Below are 17,675 nucleotides of genomic sequence, written 5' to 3'. Positions count from 1 at the left end.
ACTGTCTGAGAGGTGTGGCATGATTTGAAGGTCACACCCTCCTGTTGCCCGTCTGCCCTCCTAGCTCCGAACCTTTGCTGGGACCCGGAAGATTCCTGACACACTGTCTGAGAGGTGTGGCATGATTTGAAGGTCACACCCTCCTGTTGCCCGTCTGCCCTCCTAGCTCCGAACCTTTGCTGGGACCCGGAAGATTCCTGACACACTGTCTGAGAGGTGTGGCATGATTTGAAGGTCACACCCTCCTGTTGCCCGTCTGCCCTCCTAGCTCCGAACCTTTGCTGGGACCCGGAAGATTCCTGACACACTGTCTGAGAGGTGTGGCATGATTTGAAGGTCACACCCTCCTGTTGCCCGTCTGCCCTCCTAGCTCCGAACCTTTGCTGGGACCCGGAAGATTCCTGACACACTGTCTGAGAGGTGTGGCATGATTTGAAGGTCACACCCTCCTGTTGCCCGTCTGCCCTCCTAGCTCCGAAGCTTTGCTGGGACCCGGAAGATTCCTGACACACTGTCTGAGAGGTGTGGCATGATTTGAAGGTCACACCCTCCTGTTGCCCGTCTGCCCTCCTAGCTCCGAACCTTTGCTGGGACCCGGAAGATTCCTGACACACTGTCTGAGAGGTGTGGCATGATTTGAAGGTCACACCCTCCTGTTGCCCGTCTGCCCTCCTAGCTCCGAACCTTTGCTGGGACCCGGAAGATTCCTGACACACTGTCTGAGAGGTGTGGCATGATTTGAAGGTCACACCCTCCTGTTGCCCGTCTGCCCTCCTAGCTCCGAAGCTTTGCTGGGACCCGGAAGATTCCTGACACACTGTCTGAGAGGTGTGGCATGATTTGAAGGGTCTGGAAACCACTCCCGCCTTTCAGCACCTCCCCCTCACCTAACTGGGTGCACAGTGCCCACCATTAGATGGTGTTCCTTCAGGCGAAGGCCCCTGCCCTGTGAATATGCGGGTCTAGTGAGGTCTGCAGAGCCTTTCAAGTTTTCAAAATGCTTTCACTCAGATTATCTCAGGATGTCAGCACGGGCTATTTGTACTTTGGGGTAGGTTAGCTTCTTCGCCATGGCAGTGAGGGTTGGAAACCCCTGGTAGTGGATGGGGGGTGGGGTGGGTGCAGGCTTACAATATGGGGACCCAGGCTGGGGAGGGGCCTTGGGCAGCCCAGGGAAGGGACAACAAAAGGGCAGGACCGGAAAACAAGTTCTCTCTGTTTTTCCATTTAGATTTGGGCTGTTCCCTGCCCCAAGTCTCTGTTCTTTTCTCTCAAAATCTCCAATCCTACTTATTCTCCGTCTGCCTCTGTAGCACAACCTGAGGTGCCTGCAGGCCAACTGGGTGATGGAGCTTAGATCCAGCTAGGAGGGGTGGAGTTCATCCTGGAAATACCTGGCTCTCCAGGGTAAAGAAGTGTGTGGTGGTCCCAGACGAGTAAGGAAACCAGCTCCCCTGTAGCGATGGGGGTGGACAGCAGGGGCTTCTCCTGTCTCATCCAGGAATCCAAGAGGAAGCACATAGTATCCAGCAGATGGGGGCAGGGGGGAGTGGAGCAGAGAAGTCTGGGTGGGCAGAGATGGATGGAAGGGCAGGCACTGCAGCCCCAAAGTGGGACTCGTTCACAATCCTCACATTTTCTGTAGCTCACACGCTTCCAAGGAATTTTAATCTTTCTCTTGTTCTAGCATCACACTCCCCTATGAAGAAAGGAACAAAATGACCCCCTCCCCACAATGATGGAAGGAAAAACTAAGCTCAGAGAAAATACAGTATTTTTACAGAACCGTGGCCATGCCAGGACTAGGCACCCAGGGTCCTCCTGGCTTGGTGTGGGGCAGGGTGCTGGTGGCTGCTCCTGGGAGGGTCATGGGGTGGGGGGAGGTGGCTAGGTCGACCCTCGTGCTTCTCAGGTGGTCTGGGCTACCCCCGTGTAGTCCCAAATCACGGTCTGGTATTTATTGATGTTTTATTCTCGGTCTGACAAAGACTGTCCACCGTGGCCTTGGACCATCACTCGGACAGGCTGCAGGTGCCTCCAAACCACAAGCCAAGACCAGGATGGCCCTCCTTCCCTTCATTTCCTCCCGCCCCGCAAAAGGGCAGCTCCCCTAATCAAGTGCCCCTGTGGCTCCACTGCCCTTCAGCGTCTCCACAGATGGAGCAAATCAGAATATTGAGAAAAACTCAAGTTCCAAAGAGATGAGGGGTAGGAAGCAGGGCAGGAACAAGGTTGGAGAATACATGTCCCACCTTCCAGTTCATGGTAAAGATTTTATACTTAGGCAATGGGACCCTTTGAAGGGCTTTGAGAGGGAGGGTGGAGTAAAGTGATGTCTAATTTTGAGGGATCCCTCTAAGGGTGAAGGAGGAGGATGGACGGGGGACAGATGTGGATATGCTCCTGCCCAGGGGGGCCACCCCTGTCCATGCTCAGCGGGAGGCCTCTGGTCATTTCCATCTGGTCACACTTGGACAAGGTGTGGAGGGCTCTCCTCTCCCGCCACCCTAATGCTCCTGGAGGCTTATGAGGGTCCAGACAATTGGAAGATGGGCTACTCACATATGGGGTGGTCAGTTGGGGTGGTCATTTGGGGAGCTGAGCAAAGGTTTGGGATATAGAAGGAGTCCCTTAGACTGGACAGTCATGGGTTGTCACCAGTGGGTTATCTTCCCTCAGTGACGCCAGACAATCAGGGCTGCTGCTTGAGTTCCACTCTCTACGGCTCCCTGCTGACCAGTGGGGTCCACTGCCTGAAGCTCGGAGGCCTTCCTCGGCCAAGTTGACGTTTGTCTGTGTGGCCCTACACCTCCGCCTACACCTCCCTCTGCACCAGCTCAGCTTGTAGCATCTCAATCATGTCTGGGGTGGAAGGAGATTAACTCTGCTTGTAGTATCTGAATATTCCTGTCTCACCTTGATTAGTAGCTTTTCTGAAACAAGAATGTGCTGCGTTTGGGTTTTCTGGGTTCCTAAGGACCAAAATTGCAGGTGGCCTGGAGCTAGAGGAAGAAGCATGTTCCAGCCAGCAGGAAGAATCTATGCAAGGTCCTGGCAGGGAGGCAGTGTGATGCATCAGAGAGACTGAGAGCGTGAACGATGGCTGGAACTCAGAGCTCCACCAGGACACGGGACAGATGAGGCAGAGACGTGAACGGGCCAGATTCCACAGGGTCTCACAGCCCAAGAACGTGGGAAGCACCAGAATTCTCCACACAAGAGGCGTCATGGCCTGATTGACATTTTGAAAGGACCCCCTTGTGGGGAACAGTGGTGGGGAGCAAGGATGGAAGTGGGGGGGTGTTGGGAGAGTGTGGAGTAAGACAGGTGAGCAAGGATGGTAAGTTGGACCAGGCTAAGGTGGTCCTGGAGGTGGTGGAAAACAGATGGATTTAGGAGGTATTTCAGGGGTGAAATTCACAGGCTCTATCACAAATCGGATCTGGGCTGTGAGGGATGAAGGCTGTCAGGGCTGCCTTCAGATTTCTGGTTCGTGGACTGAGCGATGGTGGTAGCATTCATAGCGATGGGGATACTGAAAAAGTGTCGCGTTGTGGAGAAGGTCGTAAGTTTGGTTCTGGACGTGTTGACTTTGACGGGCCTCTGAAACATCCAAGCAGAGATGCCAGGTGGGCAGCAGGGTGTATGGGTCTGGTGGCTAGAGAAGAGTCATTGTGAAAGGTTAAGTTTAGAGAGTCATTGGCATAGAGGTGATAATTAGTCATTGGCATGGATGCGAGTTCCCAGGAAAAGAGCTGAGTGTAGAGAGGAGGCCCCAGGTCCAGGCCTTGTGAAAATGCATCTAGTTGATCCAGAGACGGTAAGCTATGCCTCGCCCTCATGGCACCCTACCATTCTGATTCCAGTTCCAGTGTGTGGGTTTTTTCCCCCACACCAAGCAGTTCTGCAACACCAGCTGGGTGTCCTACAATTCAACTCATTTCCGACACTGTCTACCTGGAGACAGCATCGGATTGCACAGGTTAAAGGGTGGGAAGGGGGCACTGAAAGTTCCACCCTCTCATCACAAGGTTGGTTCCCCTGGCAACCAGCCCCCTTCCTTAGGCTACAGAGGGGCTTTCCAAAAGTCACCTTATTAACACAACAAAAGACACCTTGATCGTTCTCCACATTTAAGGAGTTCTAAGCGTTTTAGGAGCTCTGTACAAGCAACAGAATGAAGACCAAATTGTCTGTTTCTTATAATAAGTCACAGTGTCACAGCCCCAGAGCCCAGGAGGGTAGCTAAGCCACAAGCACCCATGGATCTCTTGCTCAAGGCAGCTTGTGCTAAGAGCCGAGGGAATGCCGTGAAAGGAAAATCAAAGTGGAGTCGGTATTGCTAAGAGAGCTCTCTAAAATGTCATTATTGCCTGGAATGTCTTTCTGGAGCTGGAATGGCTGAACCATATGCTGTGCTCTAATCACTGGTTGTGGGGAGAAGGTGGGCGTGAAAACATGGCCCCAGGCAGCCGTGATCCACGTGTCAGAGGGCAAGTGGAGGGGCCAGCCAGGATGGCCAGCGGAGCCCTGGAGGCCAGCCTCGAACCCCAGGTGGCACCTTTAGGGGATGGTGGCTCCCGGTCAGTGGTTTGACAAAAGCTTTAGGCTGACTCTGAATCTGAGCTACCCAGCTCACAGTTGTGTGAATGTGAATTGCTGTCGAGGAAAGGTGGACGTTGACTGAGCATCCCCGTTATCACCTGCCCAGGTAGGCATCAGGATGGTCTCCGGCTGTTTAGACATGCACACGGAGGTTTCCAGGCCTTCCCTGGGGTGTAGAGGCCTGTTCTCAGTTCTGCCCTGGGCAGAAAGGCACAAGGGGAGAGGGATTAGCAAGACTGGGGACCAAGGAAGGAAGCCCGTCCCCTGATACCCTGAGCTGGAGGCCCCCCACCCCCCATCACACCACCAGCACGATTGCCCACTCCTGCCCCTCTGTGTTCTGTCCTCTGCCTTCCAGATGCTTCAAGACCCAGCTTCAGGTTCAATTCGTCCTGAAGCCACTTTGACTTTCCACCTTTCTGGTCTCCCTCAGTATAGACCAGAGCCCACAGTCTAGAAACAAGTTATGGAATCTTTACTTGCTTGTCATAATTGCGTTTCCTGCACATCAGTGGTATCTTCACAAAGAGATGACACATTTCTTAAGCACGGGGACCCAATGTCTCAGTTCTCCCGAAACTGCCTGGCAGAGAGCTGGGCACATAGCCGTCTGCTCCACAAGCCGGTAACTGACCAGAGGTTCTGTTTCAAGAGACCAGGAAGAGCTGCCTTTTATACATTTGTTCGATCATTCATTCATTCATTTGGCAGGGTCTAGGGGCTGAGCTGGATGTATAAGGTGTGATTTCTGCTCACGCAGAGTTTAAAATGAAAACATACGAACAATGATAGTAACCACTTTTTTATTGCATACCCGTAGTCGAATGACTGTCCGGGTGCTTTGCACGTGTATCTCTCATTCTCATTCTCACTCCAGCCTACAAGTTAGGAATTCTCCTTATTTTACAGTTGAAGAAACAGGCTCAGAGGCCTCAGAGCCAGCATGTGACAGAGCTGAGGTGTCAGCCCAGGTGCCCTGAAGGGCTGCTCTGGGGGGGCCAGGGGGCAGCAGGGGCATGGGGACCCTTCAAGGGCCCTGGAGGTCAGAGGTTGCCCCTGCCCTGCACCCACTCTTGGTCTGTCCTTGCTGTCTCCTCGAGGGCTGTGAGGGCTGCCAGGGTGCCTGCTGGTCTTGCTGCCTCAGGAGGGACCCTGAAGGCTAAGCCTTTGGCATTAATTCAGGCTGGCTCTCCAGGCAGTGCCCCACCCACCCTGCCCCCCGGGTGCCACCCCTCTCCGCTTGTCTGGGAATCATGAGAGATTATGACAGCCGTCATCGGGAGGAGTTCCTGCTGGTGGCTACGTGTGTGTGTGTGTGTGTGTGTGTGTGTGTGAGAGAGAGAGAGAGAGAGAGAGAGAGAGAGAGAGAGAGATGGGGACACCCCCAGCCCTGTGGCCAGCGTGAACCTGTCTAACTAAGCCTGTGAGGAATGACCGGGATGAGGGGACAGCTGTGGGGAGATGTGGCCGCGGTCTTAGTTAGGGTCACCCTGGTGTCCCCGCCTCAGTGCCTCAGTTTCTCCGGGTCCCCGGGTTTCCCATCCCCTGAAGCTGCTGTCCCCCTTTGTCCTTGCCTCACACAGGTATCTCCCTGCTCCCTGGCTCGCCACGCCGGCTGTGCCCCCGGGCAGTGGTCAGAGGGGGCCAGGGCCCCAAACATGGACAACAATGCCTCCAGGTGCCGCGTCCCGGAGCCCGGGGTCTCCAGGGCAGTCTCACCCGACGTTCCAGCCAGGCGTCCGGTGGAGGGAGGTCCCCAAACAGCTCTGTGAGTACTGGGGTAGGCGGATGGACCGGCCTGTGTGGGGGTCCCCAGGAAGACTGTGGACTGGGGGTTCCTCCACCTGGGAGGCAGGTGTCGGGGGAGGGGTTTCTGTTAGGACCTTTTCCTCTCCTGTCTCTCTGAGTCATGGTGATACACTGTCCCAGCAGCGCCGGGGCCCTCTGGTCAGAGGAGGACCCGGAAGGCGGGCGTGTGAAAGGCCAGGGGGCCCCGCCCATTGGTCTGCAGACTCCCGGGCTCCCCTCCCTCAGGTCGGAGGAACCAGACCTTTGCTGGGGCGGCTCCGAGGCTCTCTCCTGTGCCTGGCGCTTCATCTGGTTGCCCAGGTGACCTCTCAGGTGGCTGCAGAGGCAGCTGGGTATCAAAGCAGTAATAAACAGGGAAACACCCAAAGGGGGAGGCAGGTCCCTCCCCCCACTCTGCCTCGTGCTTTCTCCTCCTCCTCTCTCAACCTCCCACCTCGGGGAGCAGACGGGAGTGGACCGCCGCCGGCTCTGGCAGGGTCCTCGCCAGTGGCTGGAGAGGAGGAGGAGGAGGGGGAGGATGTGGGGCTGTGAGGGGCAGAGTGTACAGTGAATCCGCGTGGGGTGGGGGCAGGGGTGGGCCAGGCGGCTAGAAATCGGCCTGTGTTCCAATGGATCCAGAGAACCTGCCGGTGAGTACTGCGTGTTTGCAGGACGGCCGCACATCAGCAAGGAGGAGGGGGTGTCGTGGTGCGTGCTGGGCGCCGCGTGTCAGAGCGTACTCGGGTGACGCGCGTGCGCACAGTGTGTGCGGGCGCGTCCGCTGGGAGGCCGAGTGCGGGATTGTGCGCATGCGCGGGAGCGGGCGTGGGGCTCTAGGCGCGAAGGGAGGCGGGCGGTGGGACGCGTGGCGCTGGCGCCGCCTGTGCATCCGGGTACCGGAGCGTGCACGTGTGCGTGGGCGCCGCAGCGGCGGGCGGCCGGGGCCCGGGCTGCACCCGGTATGGGGTGGAGGCGCCGCGGGCCCGTCGTGGCCGATGAACTGGGGCCCCTCTGTCCTTTCCTTGGGGCCGGGAGGGCCTGGCTTCCAAGTCCCCCTCCCGGGGTGCAGAGCGCAAGGTCAGCCTCCCGCGCCTCTCGCCCCTCCCTCACTGGACCTCGCCGCCCGTGTCCTGTTCTCTCCGGCCAGGTCATCAACAACTATCTGGAGGCCTGCGAGCCGCTGTCCTCGGAGCCCCGTCTGAGCCGCCTGCACTTCCACGACAACCAGAGGAAGGTCGACTACGTGCTCGTCTACCACTACCGGAAACGCGGGGCGCACCCCGGCTCCCCTGGCCACTCGCTGGCGATCGTCTCTAATGGCGAGACGGGCAAGGACCCCGACGCGGGGGCTCCCGGTGACATTGAGCCGGGGCCGCTCGACGCCCTGGAGGAGGAGAGGAAGGAGCAGCGGGAGGAGTTTGAGCACAACCTGCTGGAGGCCGGGCTGGAGCTGGAGAAGGACTTGGAGGTGAGGTCGGGCAGGTGGCAGAGGGTACGGGGTGGGATGGCTAAGCAGGCTGGGCTCCTGCAGGGAGCCTTGGCTTTGTTCTAGCGTTTGGCATTGTTTTTTTTTGTTGTTTTTTTTTTTTCTGGTGGGCAAACCAGATTTTTTTGCTCAAGGACTTGAAGAGTTTTGAGATCCCAGGTGCTGGTGCTGGCGGTGGGGTGCCCATCTGCTCTGTGGAAGCTGGCTTAGTTAGAGACAGAAGACACGACATTTCTTGCTGGCTCGCCATCCTCTGGCCTTTGTAATGGTTTCCGTCGAATGAAGACCTGGTTTGCCTGTTGAATTTTGGATTAAAATTCCTGTATAGAAGAACTACATTATTAAGGAACGTGTGGGAATTCCCCGGCGGTCCAGTGGTTAGGACTCCACGTTTTTCACTGCAGAGGGCGTGAGTTTGATCCCTGGTCAGGGAACTAAGATCCTGCAACCTGCGCAGCCAAAAAAAAAAAAAAAAAAAGGAATGTGCTTGCCTAGGGCCTTCAGGGAGTTGGTTATTTGGGAACTGAACATCAGATATATTTTATCAACTTGTGAGCTGTATGTATTCCGACCTCTGATCAGTAGCCAGCCTATGGAAATCCATTTATCTACATATTCGTCCTGCCATCCATCCATCCATCCATTTTGTCACTTCTCCATCCATTTCTTCACACCATATGATCCTTTAAAGATGACCTGCCTCGCCATCCCATCCAAACTCATCTCCTACCCCTCCCACCCTCCCGTGCTGGCTCCAGCCCATGGGCCTTATCTGGGTTGTGTGTTGGTCACCGTTACTTCAGGGTCTTTGCGCTGGTTGCCCCCTCTGCCTTGGGCGCCCTTCTTCAGACCTGTGCATGCTCAGGCCCTCACTACAGACTTCTGCCCGAATGTTACCTCCTTCCAGACCTCTTCCTTGACCGTCTTAGGCAGAGTACTCCCAGCCCTATCATTCTGTTCCTTGACTCTGCTTAGCTTTTCTTCATCATACTTAGCACCTGAAATAACATGGTAGATTTGTTTATTTTTTAATCTGTGACCCTACCGGCTCCATGAAGGCAGGGGTCTTGTTTGGTTCACTGCTGTATCCCTAGCACCTAGGACAGAGTCTGGCACATAGTAGGAGCTTAACCAGTGTTAGTTGAATAAATAAGTGATGTCCTTGAGTCTCAGGTTCCTCATTTGCAAAATAATAGACGTCCTGCAGGATTGTAGTTTTATATGCCCCCTCATTAGAAGGGGCAATGAAAACATCTAGCACGATGTCTGGTACGCGGTAGATGCTCAATAAGTACTCATGATTATTGAAAAGGGTGTCATGCTGAGGGGTGGGGTGACATTCTCATCAGGAACCTGTTTTGTGAGGTTCCCATTAATGCCATCCCCAAACTGGAAGGGACCCCCAGAGGTCATTCACCCATTTTTTATGTGGCCCGGCTCAGACCCCTTGTGCGGACCTGTGCTGCTCATCCAGACTCTTAAACCAGGAGCCCCTTCTCTCATTATTTGCACCACTGTAGGGACATTGTTCTCTTTTAGGGCTACTCGGGGCTCTCTTGCAGTGGGAATGCTGACTTTGACTTTTGGAAATCCAGAGCTTGCTTGGTGCCTCTGATCGGGGTCTGGTGGGAAGGTTTCTTTAGGTAGCGGTGTGTTTGGAGGGCCATACGAGGAGCAATTGACACCACCACCATGGGAGGCTGCACCTTCTCTGGGTGTCAGGGAGTCAAGGAGGCTCAGGGAGCGGAGGCCTGGGCCTCGTGTGGCTGCTGAGTTGGGAGACAGCAACCTGCTCCAGAGCTGGACTCTGGAGTCTGAGTCCAGATGTTCACATCCCAGGCCTGGCATCTGCCAGCCTCACGACCTTGGGCAAGTGACTCGATCCTTTTGAATCACAGTTTCCTTGTCTGTAAAAAGGGAGAAACAATACATTCTTCATTGGTTTGTGGTGAAGATGAAATAAGACAACCAAGTAAAGTATCTAGAATAGTAACAGTGAGTGTTACTGCATTGTTATTATTGAGAGTTCCCAGATTTAGCAAATAAAAACTCAAGATGCCTAGTTAAATTTGAATTCAGATTAACAGCAAATAAATTTTTTAGCTTAAGTGTGTCCCATGCAATATTGGGGACATACTCGTACTAAAAAATTATTTGTTGCTAGTCTGAAATTCAAATGTAACTGTCCTTGTAACTCCTCCTACTGCTGCTAGTATCGCCGCTGTCTTTGCTGCCCTCCAGCGTGTTTCATTTTGGTTGCTATTGGATTTTCCTGGCTTTGGCTGGGAATTAGGAGGGCCCAGAGCTAGCTCTTAGGACTGACTAGTGTTAGGTGGCGCTGTGGAGTGTGTCCTGGACTGTTGTTCCTGTTGTGTACCCACCCAAAGCACCTCCCTCCTGGCCCCTACCCCGGGCTTCAAGGCTGACTTAACTGTTCTTTCTTGGAGCCTTTCCAAGCTACTCAGCCTTCCCCAAGTCCCTTCTGTCATCAGGGCCTCCACCACTCATGTAGCCATCGTGACCTACTGTCTTGCAGTGTTTTTTTGTTTTTTTTTTTCTTTCTCTTTTCTAAAAATTCATTATTCTTATTTGCGTTGGCACCTCTGATGCAGAGTTGAGTTAATTACAGTGCTCAGTCATGGTGCATTATTATCGATGTTCTGCAAAGGTCCTTCTTGTGACTTTTTAAAATACCCCCTGCCCTTCACTCTAAACGCCTGCTCCTTCCACAGGCAGTCATTCCAACGCCTCGTGTTTCTGGGAAATGCATAGTGTCATTTTCACCGTATGCAATTTGTTTTTCATTTAAAAAATAGACGTTATTGTTTAGAACAGTTTTAAGTTTACAGAAACATTGGACAGAGAGCTCCCCTGTCCCACACACCCAGTGTCCTCTGTTATTAATATGGTACATTTGTCACAATTAATGAGCCGATATCGATACACTGTCATTAAGGAAAATCCCTCCTCTGTTCAGACTTCTTAGGTTTTACCTCCTCTCTTTTTCTCCTCCAGGATCCCAGCCCAGATCCCACGTTATATTCAGTGTCATGTTTCCTTAGGCTCCTCTCGGTGGTGACAGTTTCTCGGAACTGTGTGCATTTTTGATTTGCATAGAGGAGCTCTGTTTTACACCCCATTCTGCTGCTTTCTTTTCCCCCCAGCACTATATTTTTCAGACCATTCATGTAATGCACGTGCACCTAATCCCTTTTTTCTAACCGATGAGCGCTTGTTTACCTAGTCGCTCCCCGAATGATAAGAGCACCCAGTTGCCACCCAACAAGGTTACGAATGAATTGTCACCTCCTTCAGGGCAGTGTCCCACCATCTGCTGCATCTCTCCCCCCCAGCCCCCATGCCATGTTGCTGCTAAACCCTGAGAGCTGGAGACCGTGAGGATCTGAACAACTTTCTTGGGGCCTGTGGGGGTCTGAACCGTTCTTCTGTGAGTCAGGATGCTCAGCGTCTGGCCGTGAGCAGCAGCCTGGAACTGGCCCCTCACGGGGGCGGGGACATTGCTCGGCTTCCCCTGGTGGCTGTTCGGAGAGCGCGTGCGGTGGCCCCACCTGCGCGGCTGTCTCCTCTCTTTCGGGCTGGACCGCCTCTTAGGTTCTAGTTTCACTTTGAAGACAAATGGAGAGGAAGTGGGTTTCTATCAGACACTCATGGAGAATATTCACTTAACCTTACAGGCTGAAAGAACTTTGCGGCCACCAAGCTCTACTTGATTGAGTATCGTGGAGTTCACTTCAACCCTAGTTGGTACCTGGCTGTGCTTTAGACAGGAGGAGAACTGACATGTACTTTGCGTTTGGTGTTTCACTTTTCATTTTGTGTACGTATTGCCATGTATTGACAAGGTCCATGTTCGTATTTTAAAGACTATTCAGTATTTATTGGATGACTAAACCACAGTTGGCTCTGTTTTCTTACGTTTGGTCATTTGATTCGAATTTCATCTAAAGACCTCGCTGGAGGGACTTCCCTGGCGGCCCAGTGGTTAAGACTCTGTGCTTCCACTGCAGGGGGCAAGGGTTTGATCCCTGGTCGGGGAAGTAAGATCCCGTATGCCACGTGGCGTGGCCAAAAAAAAATTAAAAAAATAGAGACCCCACTGGAGGTGCCTGTGGATGACAGAGACCCCTGCATCCTCGCTGCCAGTTCGGATAAAGGAGGGCCCCCTGCTTGGAGTTGAGCATCGCTGCCGAACGGGAGGCTAGTGCAAGCAGTTGAGGGACTTACCCAGCCTCGAGCCTCCAGACAGGCTGTAGAATGGGTGGGCTGAACAAGGCCTCCTGTGACTTACCTCCTCCCGAGCGCTCCCAGACCTCCTACCCTGAGTGAGACTGACCCTGAGGGACAGAGGCACAGACTCAGGTGGCACTGGGGGGAATCCAGAGCCTGGAGCATGCGATGCACTTGGTGGGCCTGGAGGTCCTGCTTGTGGGCTTGGTGGTAAAGACCTTCTCCCAGCCTGCAGGCCCGGAAACTCCAGCAGGCATGGCCGCAAACTTCATCTCTGTGAGCAGCCGACGTTCCCAACTGGGAGTGGAGGGAGGGCATCGACAGGGAGACCAGGCGGCCCCTGCTCGGCGCTGGCCTCCTGGGATTAGGGCGCCAGAGGACCCATAGCAGGAGCTGCCTCTAATCAGCACACGGCCCTGCATCTCCGGCAGCTCCGTGGGCTGCTTTGGGCAGAGTCAGGTGTACAAGGGGCACAGTGCCAGCTGGCGAGTCCTGGAAGCCGACAGCTTCATTCAGGAGGCGGAACCCTCCTCTCTGGCCTGGTGTCGGCTGGCAACCCAGGAATGACCAAGCTCCTCTCTCTCTGCGGAGAGGAGACCCCCTCCTGTCAAGGCAAAGGATGACTCTGACACCTGACTCTGCACCCTGTAGCCCTGACGCCTGACACGTCAACCCAAATTACTGTGCTGGCTCAAAAGGAGTCGCCTAGGGGACCTCTGAGGTGTGGGACGTTGTGGCCTCCCAGTGGGGCTCATTTAGGGGGGAAGCTGGTGGCTGGGAAGATCAAAGGCTGCCCCACTCTCCTCAGACCAGAGGCCACTGTTTCTCGACTTTGTCATCAGCCCTTTGCAGGGAGGAGCTTTTACACATCGGATTAAACAGCTGACGGGCACCTCCGTCCTCCTAGGCCCTTGGACAGTGGTAGGGCAGCTTTGGGAAATTGCTCTGTCTTTAGAGTGTGATTTTTTTGTGTGTGTGTGGTACGCAGGCCTCTCACTGTCGTGGCCTCTCCCGTTGCGGAGCACAGGCTCCGGACGCGCAGGCTCAGCGGCCATGGCTCACGGGCCCAGCCGCTCCGCGGCATGTGGGATCTTCCCGGACCGGGGCACGAACCCGCGTCCCCTGCATCGGCAGGCGGCCTCTCAACCACTGCGCCACCAGGGAAGCCCCGGCCTGTGGCTTTAAGGAAGGAAACTGTCTCTCCTGAGTGCCTTCCATACGTCGCATAACGTGGGATCTCGCTTCCACCTGTGCATCCTCTTTGAGTCTCCGTGAATATCCCGCAAGGCTGGTGTGAGTCCCATCTTTTCGAGGAGAGGAGGAGACAGGCTGGGAGAGGCTAGCGACTCAGCCACGGTGACATCTGCCGAGTGATCCAGCCGGGATTTCAACCCCAGCTGAGACCTTCTGGGGGCTTTGCCATCCCAGGGGGAAGTGACAAGCCCTTGATAGCAGTTTCCTGTTTTTCCTTCCCCAGAATTCACAGAGGTTCTCTGCAGGGGCCTGGAGATATTGACCTAGAAAAGGGGCCTGCTTTAGGGGCACCTTTGCTTTGTCCTCCGTTATAGGGGCACAGGGTGGGCGCAGAGCAGTGACCCCCACCAGCCTGGGCCTTTTGCTCTCCTGAAGGCTGCGGTGGCCTCCCCGAAGCACCAGGCCAGCCCGGGTGACCATTTCTCCTTTTATGGTATCAGTTTGCAGCCCTGCAGATTACAGACACTCAGACCTGCACTGTCTTCTCTCTTATGTGTATAATCTTCCTTTGCTGGGAAAACTAGGATGTAGGAGTTTCCCTGATCCTTAGGAAAACCGTGCTGCTTGCTTTTCTAGGGTGACAGTGTCCCCTGGAGGTCTTCCTGTCCCTCGCTCTTCCTCAGGCCCCAAGCAGGCTGTTGGGCGCTGGAGTGAGGGGAGCGGTGTATTTCTATGGGCTGGGGGTTCCCACACCCCTGTTGATGCCATCATAAGGTTAGTCTGTTTCCTCCTCAGGAATGGGATAGGGGTTTGCCTTCTTAAGGAAGGCTATAGGGAGTGCAGGGAATGTGGTATTTAATCACGCCCCAGTCCAGCCTGTTTCCTGGCGATGCTGCTGCGCTCTCATGGGTGTGCGTGGCAGCCCCGCAGCTGTTGACTTGCACTAATGACTGGGGCAAACACGATGATTTCCGCCTGGCTTTGGGTGTGTTCCTGTCTCACTTGCCCCACTCTGAAGCCGTGTGCTGGAGCCCAGGGCGTCTCACCCGCCTCTTTCCTGCCCCAAGGGAACTTCAGAGAACATAGCAAAGACGGCTGCGGCAGCGCCTGCCCTCGGGACCGCACAGCTGAGCAGAGCAGAGCTGGGTGGACCTGATCTCCCAGGAGAGGCCTCCAGGCAGCCTGGGGTGGGGATTCAGAGAGAAGCAAGGAGGGCAAGTCACGTCCCCCAAACCTGGGCGAATATCCATTTCCCTTTTCAGAGTTTGTAATTAAAAAATTAACATTCATGGACAGCATGGAGGTGCCTTAAAAAACTAAAACCAGAACTACCGTATGATCCAGCAATCCCACTCACGGGCATATATCCAGAGAAAACTATAATTCGAAAAGATACACGCACCCCGTTGTTCACAGCAGCACTATTCACAATAGCCAAGGTATGGAAGCAACCTAAACGTCCATCGACAGCTGAACGGATAAAGAAGGTGTGGTACATATATACAGTGGAATACTACTCAACCGTAAAAAAGAATGAAATAGTGCCGTTTGCAGTGACATGGGTGGACCTAGAGATGATCATATTAAGCGAGGTAAGAAAGACAGAGAAAGACAAATGTGTGACATCACTTACATGTGCGATCTAAAAAAATGACACAGGTGAACCTGTTTGCAAAACAGAAACAGACTCCCAGACATAGAAAACAAACATGGCTACCAAAGGGGATGGAGGGGGACATAAATGAGTTCGGGATTAACATATACATAGTACTGTCCATAAAATGGGGAAACAACAGGGACCTGCTGTAGAGCACAGGGAACTCTGCCTAATATCTTGTGATAACCTATAATGGAAAAGAATCTGAAGAAGAATGTATCTGTATGTATAACTGAGTCACTGTGCTGTACACTTGAAACTAATACAGCATTGTAAACTAACTAATCTTCAGTTATAAAAAAGAAAAAAAAATTAACATTCATTATTCTTATTTTATGCTCGTGGTGCCCCCACTGGGATGGCTGGGCCATCTCTCGTCCCCTTGATGTAGGAACAGAGGTCCCTTGCCAGGCTGCTGGGGAACAGGGCTGTGCCTGGAGACCGGGTCTCCTCCCTCCTGTTCCCCCTCCCTTCTTACAGCGACTCTGCAGGGTGGTGGTTGGCTTACATGGCCCCCCTGCCATGCAGACAGACGCTGCCCAGGTTATCAAAGAAATGGCTCCGGTGAAAAGCGGGCCAAGGGTTTAAACAGAGTTAGAAGGCGCTGGGGGCTGGCTCTTTCTCAAGTCCTTTACGTCCGGGTGTCTTTCATCGATCAGTGAGCTTCTAGCAGTCCTAGGATTCCTCAGAAGTGGCTGGAAGGAGGTTCTGGGCTTTGATTATCCCATTCCCCCCCTGTGGTAGCAGAGGGCAGGCATCAGCGGTTGACGTGCTGAAGGCTTCTGGCCTGGGCACCCCTTGGCCTGCTTGTGTTCTGCTGGCTTTCTGTTATCAGGGGCGATCTGTGAGGCACCCGGAAATGGGGTCCTGTGATACGTGAGCTGGAAGGGCTTGGAATTTCTCTCAGTTCCGGAAGAGAGTGGGAACCGAAGTCGAGAGGATGTGACTTGTACAAGCTCACGCTGCTGGTTCCGTCTTCGGCAGATGAGATCCTGATGGCAGAGAGTCTGTGCAGACAAATGAGTCATGCGGGAGATGACCTCCTTCTGTTAGGTCCATCTTGCTGGCAGCAGCCTGGTGTCTGGGCCTCCTCGCATGACTGTCGGGGGTCCGTGGCTGGTGCGTGTTCTGACTTAACACTGCGCTCTGCTGGGGGTTCAGTATTTTGGTGTGTCACTCCTGCTTCTCTCATTTACGTCAGTCTCTGTATCTGGTGAAGAGAGGGTCAGGGGACAGCTGGTCTCTATCCTGCTAATTATCCCTTTTCACGGCAGTGCTAGATATTTCGGTCTCTGAGACAAACGTGCAGAAAGAAGGCCTTTCTCCACTGGTCGTTTGATAAAGTCAAGTTCTTTGTCAGCCAGGGACCGCTTGGCTAGTCGCTTCAGCTGTAAAGATGCCCAAAAGGGAAGCAGCTGCCCGAGAAGACCCGCCGGGCTCCATCTCTGGCCTCCTCTCTCCTGCCTCTCCCGTTAGCAGACGTTCACCTCTGAGGTGGGGCTGAGGCCTCTAGTCTGCTGGGCGAAGCAGACGTGACCACGGAGAGCCACACGGTCAGGTCTAAAAGTGCAGTTACAGAGGTGGGAAGAGAGTGCTGGGAGAGTGACCCGGGGCCTGGGTGACCGGGAGAAGTTCCACTCCCGCCTTGAAGCTCTAAACTGAATCACCTTCCCTCTCCCTGCCCCCCGATGCTCGGGGCCCAGCAGACCTGAGCGTGCTGTGTCTGCTACTTTTATCAGCGCTCCGGGGAAGATTCGCCCTCTGCAAGCTGGGACGCTGGGGAGGCGGGTGCAGGTTTGGAAGGCTTAGCTGACCTGGGTGTTGTATGTGGTGAGGTCTTTCTTGGAGCCTTTGAGGTCTGGAGACACCATTGGTTGTATCCGGTGTTTGGTCGATGGTGAGGATGTTCTGGGCCACCAGCCTTACGTGTCCCCCTCTCTTCACTGCAGACTGTTTTCTCAGTGTTCTCAAAAACTGTACTGATAAAGTCAATTTTCTCAATTTAAAATTGTTCTTACATGTCTTTCCCTTCAGCCTTCGGGAGCCGTTAGCACCTGGCTGCCAGTGTGTGCTTGGTGAGGGCAGAGGAAGTGGGGGAGAAGGAGGAGAATATTAATGGGAAAGCTTAGAGTCGGCCCATCAGGTTTAATTGTGCATTTGATTTTGGTGGTGATTTTCTGTTGCCCATCATATGAGTTCTTCCACTAAAATTGTTCCTAGTTTGAATGTTGGAATTAAGCATGTTGGTGTTTTAAGGACTTTCGTGAAGGGTTCTGCAAGGAACGCTGTGACCTGGGCGTGTCGGCCCGGCCTGCCCTGGTGTCGGGAACAGACAGCTCCTCGCTGTGTGCTCTGCTGAGAAGCCCGACTTTTCTGGATGAGCCACGGGTGAGTGGATGGCGAGTCTGAGTAGGGCCGTGGCCTTTGCCCCGGGGAGATAATGCGCCTGTTTACATCCAGGCCACAAGCAAAAGCGACAGGGCCCCCAGTGTGCTCCCTGCCTCCCCTGTTCTGTGCATCGGGACTTCAGGGAGGTTAGGCCGAGGGGACAGCGGGAGCAAGAGGAAGGAGAGCTGGCAGGATTGTCAGCCATTAGCCGGCCATGTCACTGTCTTCTGAAGCAGACGTGCACGGTGGAAACCCCGCCCGCTCTCGCTCTCGTCCCTCCTCCTCACCCAGGAGGTTGGCTGAGGCCAG

General features: G+C 54.2%; 2 protein-coding genes across 9 annotated transcripts in view; one reads left to right on the top strand and one right to left on the bottom strand.

Annotated features, from left to right (window-relative positions):
* The window catches only part of LOC149747936 (uncharacterized), a 4,495-nt gene extending 3,423 nt beyond the window's left edge, over positions 1-1,072 (bottom strand). Inside the window, exons 1-2 of the mRNA XM_089920061.1 lie at positions 1,046-1,072; positions 1-866 (exon numbers count right to left, since the gene is read on the bottom strand). The exon at positions 1-866 is cut by the window's left edge and continues 2,270 nt beyond it. Coding sequence (XP_089776187.1) covers positions 1-866; positions 1,046-1,072 — 893 coding nt within the window. The remainder of the gene's footprint in view (positions 867-1,045) is intronic.
* The window catches only part of ANO2 (anoctamin 2), a 336,711-nt gene that overhangs the window by 14,005 nt on the left and 305,031 nt on the right, over positions 1-17,675 (top strand). For all 8 annotated transcript variants that reach the window (XM_089920173.1, XM_089920168.1, XM_089920169.1 and 5 more), the window contains 2 exons: positions 6,189-6,373; positions 7,541-7,861. In XM_089920173.1, coding sequence (XP_089776299.1) covers positions 6,189-6,373; positions 7,541-7,861 — 506 coding nt within the window. The remainder of the gene's footprint in view (positions 1-6,188; positions 6,374-7,540; positions 7,862-17,675) is intronic.

This window comes from Delphinapterus leucas, chromosome 11 (genome assembly GCF_059928025.1).
Source record: "Delphinapterus leucas isolate spDelLeu-1000000601 "Yukka" chromosome 11, BTC_Dleu_Yukka2, whole genome shotgun sequence".
Taxonomy (NCBI): domain Eukaryota; kingdom Metazoa; phylum Chordata; class Mammalia; order Artiodactyla; family Monodontidae; genus Delphinapterus; species Delphinapterus leucas.
Note: the sequence above shows the minus strand (reverse complement) of the source record. Positions and strands in the feature narration are given on the sequence as shown.